This window comes from Mus caroli, chromosome 13 (assembly GCF_900094665.2).
Source record: "Mus caroli chromosome 13, CAROLI_EIJ_v1.1, whole genome shotgun sequence".
Lineage (NCBI taxonomy): Eukaryota > Metazoa > Chordata > Mammalia > Rodentia > Muridae > Mus > Mus caroli.
This window is the reverse complement of record NC_034582.1, coordinates 35,291,165-35,306,773: the sequence shown is the minus strand read 5'-3', so window position 1 is coordinate 35,306,773 and position 15,609 is coordinate 35,291,165. Positions and strand designations below refer to the sequence as shown.

Below are 15,609 nucleotides of genomic sequence, written 5' to 3'. Positions count from 1 at the left end.
GAAGGGAAGGGAAGGGAAGGGAAGGGAAGGGAAGGGAAGGGAAGGGAAGAAAAGAAAAAAGAAAAGAAAAGAAAAAAGAAAAACAGGATTTTTACCATTTCATAGCTTCATATTATTTCATGTAGTCTGTATAGCACATTTTCTTCACCCTTTCCATAGACAATTACATTCATTGCTTATAAAAGAAAGAAAACTTGGGATTTATCTGGAAGAAAACTTCTTTGTATGTACTTATCATAGTAGTCAAACTTTGTAAAGTTAGCATATGTGTATGTTCCTGCAAAACCCTGCAACACTGGGTTTCTTAAGCATTTCTTATATTGACTCAGAACCACTGTTTTTAATCCCTTAAGATCCTTGTCTTCTCAGTCCTTCAAATACTTTCACAAAATTTATGACTTCGTCTTCTGCCCATCCATATTTTAATTATACCTTTTCTGCCCTCAAGGAAAAATATTTCTCACTGGTTAAAATTTTACAAGTTCATTGTCAGTGTCAGACTTGCATTAACTAGTCTTTGGGCAGAATTTTCTTTTATATTCATGTTCTTGGATATTTGCAGTACTCTTAAAGAGTTGTTTAAGAGGATTTAGCATTTGCTTTGTATTTGAAATGGGCTTTGTGGGTCACTAGGTGAATATTTTCTGTCTGCAAATAATAATAATAAAAAAAAAAGCTAGTGCAGAAAGGATCCATAGAAAACTCTACTAAGTTCTAAAATCATGGAAATCTTGGAATACTAAAATGAGGAATTATAGAGACATATATATATGTCAGTATAGCTCGGGAATTGAAGAGAAAGACAAACAAAACAAAACAAAACAAAACAAAGCAAAAGAAACAGAATAAGAAACCAGAAGTTTTATTGCCACAAACAAGTTTTAAGGTGGCAAAGTCAAATTTTCATTGGCAATATTCTAAACAGTCAATACAGGTACATCTTTTCAACTGCATTATAATTTAATTAAATTAATTTACCTCTACTCTAATACATAGGGTGTGTGAAATTGTCACCTGAGGAGCCTTATTAAAAATAAAATCCAATACATCCAAAGTTCCAGGATTATCAGGAAGAAACTTAGTAGTCAGTGCGTACCCCAAACAAAAGCTGCCCTGTGTACTGCAGGCGATGTCTGTGGACTATTGTTGGCCCATTGATTTAGTGGTCTGAGAGGTCTGACACATAGACATTGCAGCACAAACAAGTGGAAAGAAAAAGCCTTCCTTTCCAGTGAGAAAGCAAACATGCCTATTCTTAAAATCATTTGTAAACATTTTTTGTTTTCCAATCTACACTGTCATTCTCCCAGCCTGCTTGATCTTCCTTCCTTGGGTTAATATGGAAGCCAATTACAGCTTCATCTGTGTAGAATTAACTTTTTGGAGCACACACCAGGGATTTGTCTGTCTTCGCTATTTAGATATATGTCAGGAAAACGCGCATGGCACATGGAACGGGGTGCAGGCACTGCAGACAGCAGAATTTCAGATTTGTTGTAAATTCGTGGAAAATTGACTTTGTTCCTGACAAATCTTAATTACCTTTTTTGTTTTTTTCCCCCTCTGGGTATGGGGAAATTGGGGGGGTCTCACTAGGTGGCAGTGCACGATTACATCTGCCAAAGCCATGACACCGAGTCCAAGGTCTCCAGCGGTGACCCCCACCATCAGGATGAAAGTTTTGAGTCTGCAGTTGGTCCAAGAGGGGTTACTTCCCACATATCAGTACATACTGTTTATCCCAATGGGCTTCAGGAGTTGTATCGCCATTTCCTCAGGCTCCCGGATGGCGCCATCATTGAGGTACGTATTACTACAGAAATACCTGAAGGCAAATGCTCTGTATGTTATAGTTCATTAACATTATATATATATATACTCATGCTATAGTTCATTTATACATGCTTAAATGTGTGAACTTAAACCTGATGTCAAACACATCGGCATCACCGGGCACATAGATGCTAACTAGTATTTGTAATACTGTAACAGGCTTAAAGATGCATCTTAGTCTTTGCCTACACAAGGACACAGCATAAAGATAATGAAAGTTTCTGTTTATAACCCCATTAGGGGAGACCTTCCAGGAAAAATAAGGGAGTAATTCGAATTCTACCTGCAGCAGATTTAGTTAGGTAATACTTACAAACATCAGTAGGCTGGTGGAAGAGCTCTGTGAGTCCGTACTTCAGATGTGCCGTCCTTCACTCAAATGAATCCACACACAAGGAAAGTAGTACTGGTGTTTCATTACTCTCCGAAGGAAAATCATAAAAATCCAGGAAAGCACCCCATCTCTAAATCTTGAGGAATATTTTTGAAAACGTTACTGGGGAATGAGTTCAAGGTCATGTTTTCTCCTGAAAATATGTTAATTTTTCAGAAGACTGATTTTGAATTTAAGAACTCATGTTACGCCAGATTCGTAGAATCCAAATGTACAGTGATTTCCATTCTGGGGTTCACTGCATTCACATAGGTATCACCTTTAAGGGGAGTCTGGGGAGACATCATCGGGATGGAAATGAAGGCAAGAGAGGAAAAGCCTGCAGCCACACAGCCTGCCTGCACATCGCTGAATCTGTCTGTCCCACACCTTTGAATCTGACCAAGACTCTATTTGCTTTAAAACCGATGGGGGAAAAAAAAATCAAACAAACAAGAAAAGTAAAAACCTATCACTGTGTCTTGGAAGAAATTTCAAATTGTTCAAATCCCAATCTTACAGATAGGATGGAGTAAAATATGTACTTGAGGAACCTCATAGGCACACTTGGAGGGAAGCCCAGCAAAGTTCTTCAGGAAGCCAGCCCTCTTCCCTCCCTGGCCACGACAGAAGAGGAGGTCATGAGTGAATTTCAGTACGGCAGCAGCTGAGCTGGTACCCACTGGATCCGATGTGTCCAATGTGATCTTTAGAGGCTGGTCCTCAGCTCTCAGCTCCTCTTCTCCTGCATGATCTGTCTCGGCATCTGAGACATTACTGTAGAAATCTTTTTTAAAAAAAGCATTATGAACTGGTGTGACTTCACTTTTTAAATTTGCAGAAGTGTATTTAAATATGCGCTTGCTACGGCACTGAAGTGGTATGAACTGGGGGTGGGGTGGGGAGCAAAGGTAGATTTTTCTGCTCTACAGTGTTATACTTCTATCACCTGGCTGGAGAGCCAGGTGGGAGGTGTCCTGGTCCCCTGAGCACAGCTGCCACCAGGGTCCTCTGTTCCCCCTCTCTCATTCTTTCGCTCCATAACCTTGGCTTAGTCATTTCTCACTACGCTGCCTATTTCCTGATCTGTAAAACTGGGTTATGCATACTTACGTTACCTGGCTCACGGGGATTTGGCGTAGATTAATGAGATAACATCTGCAAAGTACTTTTTAGCTCAGTTTCAAACGGTACAATAAGGATCGCAAAGTATTACGGATCTTGTACAATTAAATGCATTCACCCTTGTAAGCATCCCTACAGATATTGATAATATTACACTAAAAACAAACTAAGCAAGCTTCAAGAAGGACTGGGTGGTGGCCACTAGAGCCATCTGGGCTCTTCTTTTTCTTCCATCGCCTGCCCAATACAAAGAGAAGTGGTGGGCACACAAGTGAGTTCATTTGCACAAATGAAACCCCAGCAAAGAGAGCCCCTTCCCCCATTGTTTATTCAGGTCACAGAATGGGTACTGGGTCCTGCCCTCTCTCCTGTGTGCACCTGATCTACCCAGTCAGGCTTTCCTTCATCTGTGTCCTCTGCCATTCTTTCCACCAAGAAACATCTCTCCTCCTTGTGTGTTCTCTGATGCTGTCAATGAGCATTGGATTTCATCGTGTATCTTTTGCGTGATGCCCAGGAAGAGTTTGGGAGCTCTAGGTAATAGAACCCTGGCGCTAACTGAGGAGTAGGCACACTTTCCTGCAATGTCTGACCAGCTCTTCACAGCTTTGCCAGTCTTTTTATCTCTCTTCTGACCTCACAGGAATGCTGTGCTGCCTATTATGAACTCTTCCCTCCCTGTCTCCCTCCCTGTTTCCCTCCCTGTCTCCCTCCCTCCCTCCTTCTCTCCCTCCCTCCCTCCCTCCTTCCCTCTCTTCCTCCTTTCCTTTCTCCCTCCTTCCTCTCACTTTCTCACTCTCTTCCCCTCCCTTCCTCCTCCTTCATTCATTTCCTCCTCTCTTTCCCTCCCTACCTCTTCTCTCTCTCCCTTCCCATCTCTCTTACTTTCTTTTCCATCTTCTATCCTTTCCAGAAATGCACTACCCTACAGCTGCAGCCCTGTTAGCTCTGCTATTGAGTTCGAGGGCTATAAAGCCTGAAATTGAAAGAGATTTGAACCCGGTCTTTTGGAGTCACAACAAGGAACAGAATTCATGTTTTTAAAAATATAAAGAAATTTCAAATATCAGCAAACAGGTAGGTAGATTACAGTCCAGGCTTAGGAAAAGTCTCTGAAGCTTTTAAAGTGGTGGTTTCTAAACAGCCAGAGACATGTTCTGAGTTGTGGTCTTTGTGTTAGATACTGAAGTCATATGTGAATATACACATATATACACATACAAATGCATATATACACATATGTATATATAAGAATCAAGTTTTATTGAATCTAAATTCTAAACTGTGCTTCTTATGGGCTTACCGTTCTGTGGAGTCCTTATCACTGTAGCCCTTTGGGAAGCCTGAGCCATTATAAGATGTAGACCTACTTATAGATGTGGGTAAATTTAGGCCATACTCTGGTCAGATATTCTATATAATGAAAGAATCAGTCCACAGAGTCTAAGACTAATTCATTTACAAACCAGTCATGATACTTAGTTCAAAATGAAAAGAGATGAAATTTGGTCTCCCCCTGCCCCTTGCAACTTGAACTTTACCCTTTAAAATTTTATGGTGGATTTTTGAAGGAGGGTCTCCAGTGCCCCAGGTCCCCTTTGTATTGACAAAGCTATTATTTGTGTAGTCGTGAGACTCTAAGCCTTTCCTAAATCTGATAAGAAGTACAAGCCAGATCTGAATCTTTTCCCACTTATAAAAAATTCCCAATTAAACCTTAGCTTCTTGGCGTGGAAACAGTTATCTTCAAGTCTATTTATTTGAGAAGATACACTTTTTGAAAAGAACATTTTTTGTACAAAAGAGGTCAGATATGGACTTTCTATTGAAAACTTGTTTGTAGCTCCCCCACCCCAAGCCCCACCCCTGCCGTGTGCACTAGAACGACAGTCTTTGGCTGTCCTGTGTGCTTTGCTTTGTACATCTTCTCACTATCCTATTTTTATCAGCCTCTCTGGACTAGGTGTATTTTACCAGGTTTCTACTGAGTAACGTTTCATCTCTTTGTTCCAGAAGTAGTGTGATCTTCAGATACAGTCAGCACAAAGTTACTGTAAAGTTTTTTAGTTCCGCAAAACCTAGAAACCCAGGCGAGCCTGGTGGAGATTCATCAAGTTACAAATAAGCTTCCTGTTCCCAGGGTAGCAGTCGCAATTAAGAAAGTCCTCGGAGCATTGGTTGGGGTGGAATGGGAAAATGGATTTTTGTCATTAGAGGCGGTGTCGCCTGGTGGTCTGAGTGGAGAACTGGGAGCCAGGAACTCGGCGATCTAAGGAGGCCCAGCTCAGCCCTCCTGGAGGCTTCCGGCAAGCAGCTTGGGTCTCCAGAGGCCAACCTCACCTACTTTGAATCTCCCATCTGAAGAGCTCCTTACCCAGGGCCAGGGGATACGCAGCAGGAAGCCTGATTCCTTGCCTGCAAAATGAGAATATTAATACTTGCCTAAATAACAGATTAACCAATTAGCATTAGCATTCTGCTGATAGAAAACAGCAGGAGAAGGAAAGAGGGAAGAAAAGCCAGACTCAATTTTATGATTAGATGGGTTTTACTCAGCTGTGGGTGTTTTGATGAGCAGGAAACCCAGGGCCCACAGTGCAAAGAGCCATGTACAGAGAGCACCGGAGCAGGCAGCGGAGGGGAGGCCTGGACTGAAGGCCTGAAGGAAGTCTGTCTTTGAATGCAATGACTATAGCATGAAGGTCCCAGATCATCAGTTTTTCTTTTTGAATGATATTACTTTAATTTCTTCCAGATATGATAAACCAGAGTATTTGTCATTTTTCATGTCTATGTTCTACAAATATCCCCCACCCTGAGAGAGAGAGAGAGAGAGAGAGAGAGAGAGAGCAGGGGTGGGGTGGGGTGGGGGCTTGCATGACAGAGAGGTGGAAATGGTTTTAATGGGGAGAAGGAATCACTAAGAAAATTCAGGAATGCGGGGGCCTGTAGACAACATTCCTGAAGCTGAAGAAAATGGTTGGCATTTTGCATTTTCAGGAAGAAAATTGCCCCATTAGCTTCTTTTGTTGAAAGACATTGCTAGGGAAAATGGGGGTGGGGGGGCTGCTCTTGCGTTTCCTATTCTGCATAGCTTTAGGTGGCCCTGAAGATTATTATATTACAATAAACTCAAACAAAAGTAGAAGAAAGAAGAATTTTCCACCCCTCAAATTTCGAGCCTTTGACCTTTTGTGTTCAACACCTGTACAGGAAGGCACAGCGTGTCTTTTGAGCATCTTGTGCTTTCGCGACAATACTGACAAAACAGGCAGAAAGAAAACCTTGGTAGCAGATGGTAGTGGCTTTGAATAATATGTTGCTACGAATGTCAACTGTACTAATATCCTGTATTGCTGGCTTTCATATTCAAACTTAATAATTGCAATGTCTATTGATTTTTTTTTTTAAATAAGGTCCTTAATGTGTTTTTGCTTTTTCCTTTCACGAAGACAGATTATCTTCTTTAAATAAGCTGTAAAGTGTCATTCGGTTCTAAAACTTAAGCATCCTATGATCAAGATATTAAAGAATAGACTATAAGAACTAAATAGAATTCAGTTATCAGGTGGGTATTAGAATATAATGTTTCTCTTGAGATATTTTACCCATTATTTAGATAAATATGAATTTAACGCTCCTCAGAGTAGTACGTGGGAAACATGCTACCTGCATATACCTATCAAAATAGTGCTTCTGTTTCTCCCCAGTAATTGAGTTGGGATAACTTGCTATTCTTGCCTTGTCTTCCACAAGATGCCAAGACAGCCTTCACTTCAGACTTCGCTCACCCTTTCTGGTGTATTTTTTATATGTGTTGGTAACACTGGGAAAATGATACAGGTTTATTTTTGTGCGAGACGTAAAGGCACCCCTTAGCCTGCACACACCTTTTAAGTGCTGCAGTCATTGATTTTAAAAAGCTGTTTCAATTATCAGGTGAAAGTACTTCTGGGGGCCAGGTTGTCCTTACTACAGCTATGCGCACTTTCCTTAGCAAAGCATGAAGATTCGTTTGATTCTGTTGACTGTGTATAAACTTGGACTTGTCTAGAATGACTAGACAAGTGTCTAGAATGACTTTTAATACGTGGCCGATTTTTCATAAATAGCTGGTATTGCCCAATCCTATATTGTGTCCTCTGTTTTGTTGGTATTCGTATATTTGGGCAATCAGCCTTCAGAAATTCCTGTAACTTATAAATTCTACACTTTTAATTTATGCACATAAGAAAAATAATTCAAACTTAGTAAAAAAAATAATACTTACTGCATAATAAGCACAATATTAGATTTTTTGAGTTTCCAAGGCTTCCAAAATTATAAAATCTACAGTAAATAATTGTTCTATTGTTTTATTCATGTCTACCAAAAATACAGATGTATGCTTATTATATTGAAAAGGAAAACTTACCTGGATTCTAAGTCCTAAGAATTATTTTAACAGACATACTAAGACAGTTGTGAAATAGTCCAAAAGTAGCCTTAATATGAGAATTAAAATATGGGGTTAAATGTTAATAATAAACACTATACAGGTGAGAAACTAAATCTGTATTACACAATTTAAAAATATTAAATGTTTCAAGTTGATTAAAGCACATTCTTTTAAAAATCTGTTTATTTTTCCCCACACTGGACTGGATCTTGAAAAAAATATTCAGGATAACAAAAGGAAAAAAGTTTACACTTCTATTAAATTACCAATCTTAATTTATTAAACTACTAGAGAAATCTTTGTAATATTATAAGTAAGCTTGAAATTCAGAAATAAGAAGTTAACTGTTTAAAAATGAGCATTTTCAGAATGTACAGTTTTTATCTTCCTCCACTTGACAAGGTTGCCTGATACAAACTTCTTGAAGGATCAAAAAATGCACTTCTGAGTAAAGGCAAAAAGCCAGCCCCAAATAAAATTCTATCTTCTTATGTTTGTATGTAAAAGTATTACCCAAGATTTTTATGCATTTTGCAATTGTGCCAATATTAAACTCAGAACTAGCTACAGACATATCATTTCTCTTTAAGGATTAATAAATATTAGTTCCTTGCTCTTCCCTGACAGGACAGATTTTTCTGTAATTGTCTGAAATAATTATTTAATGACAATATAAGACCACATAAAAAGCCTTCCATGAAGAAAAAAATTCTCAGTTGCTTTGCCTCACTTGGCTTTATGAGCGTATCTTCTGAATTATACTTAGCATTACGTACGGTTCCCAAACAGTGATATAAAATCATATAAGTTTATTTTATGCGCAAAATCACATCCAGTATGCCGAGTGACACTTAAAAGGAATGAAATAGTCACAGTGGCTTATTTTCTGAAGCAATCTTGACACTAATGCTGAATTACAACATGGAAGCATCTAGCGCTTTTACCTTTATGAGAAAAGGCTTTTTACATATTTAACATAATCACGAGGAAAATAAACTAGAATTATGTATAAAGATATGTACAGTGTAACCAAGGGGCATTTATATTCCCCTGTAGAATACTTACAATGATTTTATTGCTATTTTGTGTCATTTTCTAAAGGATTTAAATACAGCCAGTAAACAAACTAGACTTTCAATTTAAAGTGACAGCTGCTCCTTCAGAAGCAATATTCAGATATTTAATCTTAAGAACCTTGAATATTTCCCAACCAAGGAGAGTGTAGTCTTGCAAAAAATGAAAGGACTGTGGCTTTTAATTTTTTCAGCTGTGATGGTTGGTCCAGGCACCTCTAACAATAGGCACCTCTGCCCACCTCAGTGAGTGAGGGGCAAAGGTATGTCCTTTGCTGGGTCACTTGAGTGCTCTACTTCATCACAATGCAAGCTTTCTTCTTCTGAATTAGCGATTCCACTTGTAACACAGAGAGCGCCAGATTATTTCCAGATTTGCAGATTCATTATTTAGCCTAATCTGAACAGACTCTTTGAACTACTGAGCAGCAAATACCTGCTGATTTCCGGCTTGTAGAGCCATCTGTAATTTACCTGGGCCTCCAAACACTACCATTTTCCTATAGACAGTGAACTGGGTTTGGGAATACTGAAGTCCCATATTCAGTAGAAAAATGAAATTGAAATTCATGTGCTGAATTTAATTCTTTGTTCTTGCCTATGATTATAATGTCTTTTGAAGCTTTATCAGTATCACATGTTTTAGGCATTTTTGAAATAATCCATCCCAAGAACTCCATTATAAATAATGCCAACTTCATTTTTTCCAGTTCAGATTTGGGGATATGCCTACTCCTACCAGCAAGCACTTAGCTAACTCCCTCCAAAAAGACTGCTTAGTAAGTAAGTCCTTAAGACATGCAGACACTTCTTTCTACCAAGGAGGACCCGTCCTGCTTTGAGCAAAAGACAGACGGAGCTTAGATGGAGTGGACTGTCATGCTGTCCCCATTGAACAACAGCTCTGTGTGTTTGCAAGAGCCCTCCGACACTGCCTGGTGGTCCTGAGGCCGTACCTGCGACTGGATTTTGTTAGTTCACAATCATAAGCATTAACACCAGACTGCAGAATCCTAAGTCCAGTGCTCATGAGGCTGTAGCTTCAGTCACACTGTAGATCAGAATAAGATTTCCTCTGGAAAAGTTAATTCTGAAATATTTTGCGGCTGTTACTTTTATGGGTGAGTAGAATTTAGGGAACTGTTCATTGTTATTTTCACTAGTGACCCACATTATTTTGAAAAGGTGTATCCTGAACATAGATTTACTGGGTCAAATTCACAGATGTTCATGTGCATGATGTATATGCACCTATATGCATACCTGTCTAGCAGAAATCTGAGCACACATATAACCAAAACTGCAGAGAAGGAAATAGCCACCCAGCATTTTGGTCTTCTTGGTGGTTTGTTTGGTTTTGTTTTTTATACAACCACAGAAACTATACTTTCTGTAAGTCACTCAGATTACACTGTTTGAAATACAAACTATCATGGTATTACACCCCACGGTGGCCCACCCCATTTTGCCTTTGAAAGGTGCTCCCTAATTTGATGGAGCTTGCCTTTTTGTTTTTTGTTTTTTGTTTTTCTTTTTCTCCTAATTTTTAAAGTGTTATGTATAATGTGTTTGGTTTTCCGGAGACATTTTTTTCCTATCAGTCTACAGAATCCATTAAGGAATGCATGTAACTATAGCATTCGTAACATCTTTTTGACCAGGACATTTGAGTGAAATAAATAGTGGTAGCAGGCGGATTTCTGAGTTCGAGGCCAGCCTGGTCTACAGAGTGAGTGCCAGGACAGCCAGGGCTATACAGAGAAACCCTGTCTCGAAAAACAAACAAACAAACAAAAAAAAAATAGTGGTAGAAACGATACAAATTAAAAAGCAGACTAAGATCTCTCTGTGGTCACATTGCACTTAATGGGAAACAAAGTGTCCTTAGGCTGAGCCAGTCCTGAAATGACACCAAAATGTTTCTTTAGCAGGTGTGATCCTGGCTAGTTACATTTTTATTCTCTCTTCCTTAAACTTGGCAGCCAGTACCTCCCGTGTGCATGACCAGCACTTTATACAATTGTGTTTTGGTACTTTACCTAGCAGCCTTAACAAGGGCTATCAGAGCATCTGTAATTGTCAGAGCCAATTAGAAGAATGTGGATAACTCAAAATCTACAGTTGGTGGTCTAGGACCCCAAGTAGGAATTATCCAGATAGGAGCCAGGGTTCTTAAACCTGCAGCAAATAATATCACTACCACTATCACTTTCTTCCATCCTTCCTAATGCTGTGACCACCATGTGTGTGGGCACATGTATTTGGAGACCAGTGTAAAAGTGAAGTGTCTGCTCTAGTACTGAAGCAGGGTCTCTCACTTGAGCCCAAAGCTTGCCAATTTAGCTAGTTTACCTAGTCACCTTGTTCCAGGGAGCACCTATCTTTGTCTAGCAAGTGCTGGGATTAGAGGCAGACACACATGCACATCACACACATACGCACATGTAACTAAAAGGAAACTGTCCTTTACTCTCTGTGAGGTGAGAGCTGTGACTTATACCACAGGATAAGAAAAATCACAGGTGCCAGGCAGTGGTGGCACACGCCTTTGATCCTGGCACTTGGGAGGCAGAGGCAAGTGAATCTCTGAGTTCAAGATTAGCTTGGTCTAAAAAGTAAGTTCTAGGACAACCAGCACTACACAGAGAAACCACCCACGTTTCGAAAAACCAACCAATTGACCAATCAAATAAATAAATAAATAAATAAATAAATAAATAAATAAATAAATAAATAGATAAATTAAAAAAATAAGGTTGGTAGACAGTGAAGGGAAAGGGTTTAATTTCAGGTAGCTGTAGGTCACTTACACAGTGAGTGGGGCTGAGCAAGAAAGATTACATAAAACAGGAAAATCAGGGAAAGGGCCAAATATCCAATCTATGTCTCCTTAGTCATGAAAGAATTTATTAAGTTAAATAAAAGTGGAACTGCTGTAGCTGCTTGATGGATTAGCTGAATCTGGATGCCAAAGTCAAACCCCTTCTCTTTTTAATCTGTTCTGGCTGACAATATTTTCCCTGTGTGCTACGTCATCCCATCTTTTCTCCTTCCTAAGTCACTCTAAGAAGTAAGACTCCTCTTCCAGGAATTTCAATCACCCTTCCTCCCATTCGCCTACCCTGGAAAGAGGCATAATTACTGGCTAGCTGCATGATTCATGAGCTCATTAGAGGATGGAAGAGTTATTCTAGAAAGAGAAAATCGTTCCTGCTACCAAAGAAGAGCTTGTCTGATAAACAGATGTCCTCATTGCTATCCAGAGTAGTTCATTTAATTTACCAAGTTGATCTATAGTTGTGGCTCCCTGCCTTGCTGCAATGGACCAGGTTTTCATAAAGTGGTCAACTTTGGGGGAATATAAGCCTTCAGAACAATGCTTGGAAGTACAAGATACACTCAAAATGCAGGATATACATGAAGTCAGGGACCTTGGTGATTATGATAGACAGTCAAGGAATATATTCAAGCTGTGTATATGGGAGTTATGTTGAAGGATCAGTCAGTCTTGTGTCTACAAAAATATCTCCAAGGACAACTTCTCTCCCACATGAATATTAATCACTGTTCCTTAGAGGAATGTGTGTGTGTGTGTGTGTGTTTACTGTATGCATGTAATGCCCATGAGTACCAGAAGAAGGAATCAGATCTCCTCAAACTATATTCATCATTATATGTGGGTACTTGAAACACAACTTGGGTTTTCTGCAAGAAAAAGTACTCTTAACCATTGAGCTAATTCCCTAGCCCTCAAGACTGTTTGTGTTTTTGATGTATACAGTTTTGGTTTCAGAAGATTAGAAAATTCACTCTTTATATCTACACTGCATTGTTTCCTGTTTTGCTGTATTCTTTGTAGGACCATTATAAAATTGTTGCAAAGGTTAGAAATGTACTGGACTATGAAATCTAATCCATAAGCTTTTGGTTAGGACAACAGTGTCCATTTAGGGGTTTCCAAGATCCAGCTTCCCTTCCTCCAGGGGATAATGGGAAAAAATAGATAGTACCCTCTACCATTCTATTGAATTGCTTATTCATCTTTTCAATACCCTTTAGGTGTTTGGTGACATCGGTACCTTGAGGTTTGTCCCCAGTGAAGTGATCACCCCTATTGAGGAACACATAAGAGAAATGGACACTGTGCAGAGAGAAATCTTTGCTTCTTTACAAGAGAAAGAAGTCTCTGTGAGCATAAAAGGTATTTTTCTCTATTGATTGAGCATTGGGTCATCACTATCTCTGATGATACTCACCCAGAAGGAACCCTGAGTCAGATTCTTATTTCCACCGTTTCTCATTGAGGGGGTGAAGTTCAACTTTTTCTCCCATGCCAGTGTCTTGTGGTGCATACTCTTTAAGAGTAGATCATGGATAGTGGTTGCTGACACAGAAGGAGGTGCTAAGCTTTGAGCTTTGAGGAGAGATGGGGTGACATTGTTAGCATACTTGGAAGTGGCTTTTGTTTTTCTTGGTGTTTCCATTTGCTTGTTTTTCATGTAGTCAGAATAAGGGAAATATCTACAGGATGTTGATTAAACATGCCTAAAAAGTCCCTCTCCTGGAATTTTTTCACTGAAAATAATTTTTAGCTGAAAAATTTGACACATTTTTCATGAAAGAAACTTTAAGGGGGGAAATTAAATATCAACAACAAATATTTCTAGCTCATAAATGAGATGACATGAATAGTTAATATTTTATTTTCTAGGACAACAGCAATCATGCCCCATCTGGGTGACTTGGATTGGGGCTTTTGCAATTTACTTCAACTCTCAAAATTGAACAAACAGCATCCTTCCTTTTTATTCTGTGTATAATATCTTTTCTTCTTCCTGTATTCTTTTCTCATTTTCTATTTCAACTGAAAGTTTGGACTGGGGTTTGTTATCACATGACTAGTGATCTACACAAAGGTTTATAGATCATAATAAACTTATACTATTAAGAATCCTTGACTTCTTCACATAGTAATGAGTGCAGTGGATACCCAGCCCTATGTTCTTCCTTGGCATCTATAAGGAAGGTTGAGAAATTAAAAGTACATGTTCCACATAGAAGACAATGTAATTTACAAAGGGCAAGATTGATGCTTATAGTGAGAAACCATGTATATGTATCTGATTGTGCTGGGGTTTTTTTACTCACTGTACCAGTTATTGTCTAACTAGCATGCCAACATTATTCTCACATAAGAAATTTACAGTAAGGATTACACTTAGCACTCTCTTTTGTCAAGCCTATCATATACACTGCAATTCTTAGCCTCAGTGGCCAGCCAACACATGTTCATATGTCTGTCAATATATCTCATCTATATAGAAACTAGGAGATATTCTTTCTTAGTACTGCACAAAAGCTAATAAACACTCACTTAAATGTAGTTGAAATCATATCTGCTCTTTGTAGGCAAGTGGTTTCTTCTTGCAGATACTTACATATCCCTGCCTGTCACTGACCCCCTCACTCTCTTCTGCTACTACCAATATCCCCATTGATATCCCTGACTAACCAGATGTGCATGCCCACAGTGACATGACAGCTGTGTATACAGACCATGAACATTTACTCTTCCTATGAGCACAGACACTGCCTCAAACAGAACTTTTTCAACTGTATCCTTCTATTAACAGAAACTAGAACAGAGGTGGGGGTGAAATGCAGAGGCTCAGTAGAGATTTTCAGCTTGAAAGAGATGTGAGGAAGTTAGCAGGGTGAGGCTGGATCTGGGTCTTTGTCGGGTATGTAGAAGGTGAGAGCAGCCCCTGAATGATTTAGACATGTTAAATTAAATTGTGTGGTAACACGTATCTGAAGAAAATAATCTAAGCAGAAAGACATTTAGATGTTTGCATCTGCAAGTATATTTCATTTAATTATTAGGTCAAGGTGATGAGTCAAATAAATTCAGTTTTAAAGACACCATGTCATCCTTACACTGAGCATCCACTGGCTTACCTGAGTTAAAATGCTGTTGGCCTGACATTTCTGCCTGAGAAGGTCTCACTAAAATTTAAACCCAGTGAGGGCAAGGACAATGCTCTGCTTTATTTGCTGCTACACTCGGTTAGTAATAGTGCATCGTATTGGATGAAAAGACGAACAGATGCTTCAAACTGCTCTTATTTGTATTCTTAATGAATTTTAAGACAGTGACCTAAATGAACAGAAGATATCAGCAATCAATCAATTGTTACTTCTTTTTCCTTTTCTGTTTCTTTTAGGAGATCATTAACCCAAGTGGGAAAACGAGCATAATTAAGGACCACAGTTTCTGTCCTCCGACGGGCACTGGGAACATACTTCTCCTTAAGCTACACCACATCACCTAATGCATTGTTGGAAAGTGTGGGTTTTGTTATTTTCAAGTGGTAGTCTGTAGAATATTTTGCTTCTGTTGTTTCTTTATTTTGCTTTCCTTACCTTTACATGAATGTTACTGGACATTCAGGAGTAGATAATATGTTCAGCCTTGAGTTTGTGTAAAGCTTTGTTGATGCTGTGCTTATTTATAGAGGTCTGTGGTAAAGATTCATGCGAATGCCTCTCTCGAGTTCTCCCCTCTTATTAAAAAGAACATTTCTGATGCTTGTGCGCATTGTGTCATGCAACAGAGTAATGAAATAAAAATCTGATGCTGTCAACATCACGGGTAAGCAGTACATTTGCACGGGTATTGAAAAAAATTTACTTAATTTTTTACTTGCTGAGGATGTTGGTGTTTGGTCCAGTTCACAAGGAAAAGAGAGGAGAAGGATGGGAGCCTC

The 15,609-nt window shown here is 39.1% G+C and overlaps 1 protein-coding gene across 1 annotated transcript in view; it reads left to right on the top strand.

Moving 5' to 3' along the window:
- The window catches only part of Ofcc1 (orofacial cleft 1 candidate 1), a 281,087-nt gene extending 265,986 nt beyond the window's left edge, over nt 1–15,101 (top strand). Inside the window, exons 17-19 of the mRNA XM_021180950.1 lie at nt 1,597–1,803; nt 12,902–13,043; nt 15,067–15,101. Coding sequence (XP_021036609.1) covers nt 1,597–1,803; nt 12,902–13,043; nt 15,067–15,077 — 360 coding nt within the window. The 3' untranslated portion in view covers nt 15,078–15,101. The remainder of the gene's footprint in view (nt 1–1,596; nt 1,804–12,901; nt 13,044–15,066) is intronic.
- Nucleotides 15,102–15,609: the final 508 nt, after the last annotated feature.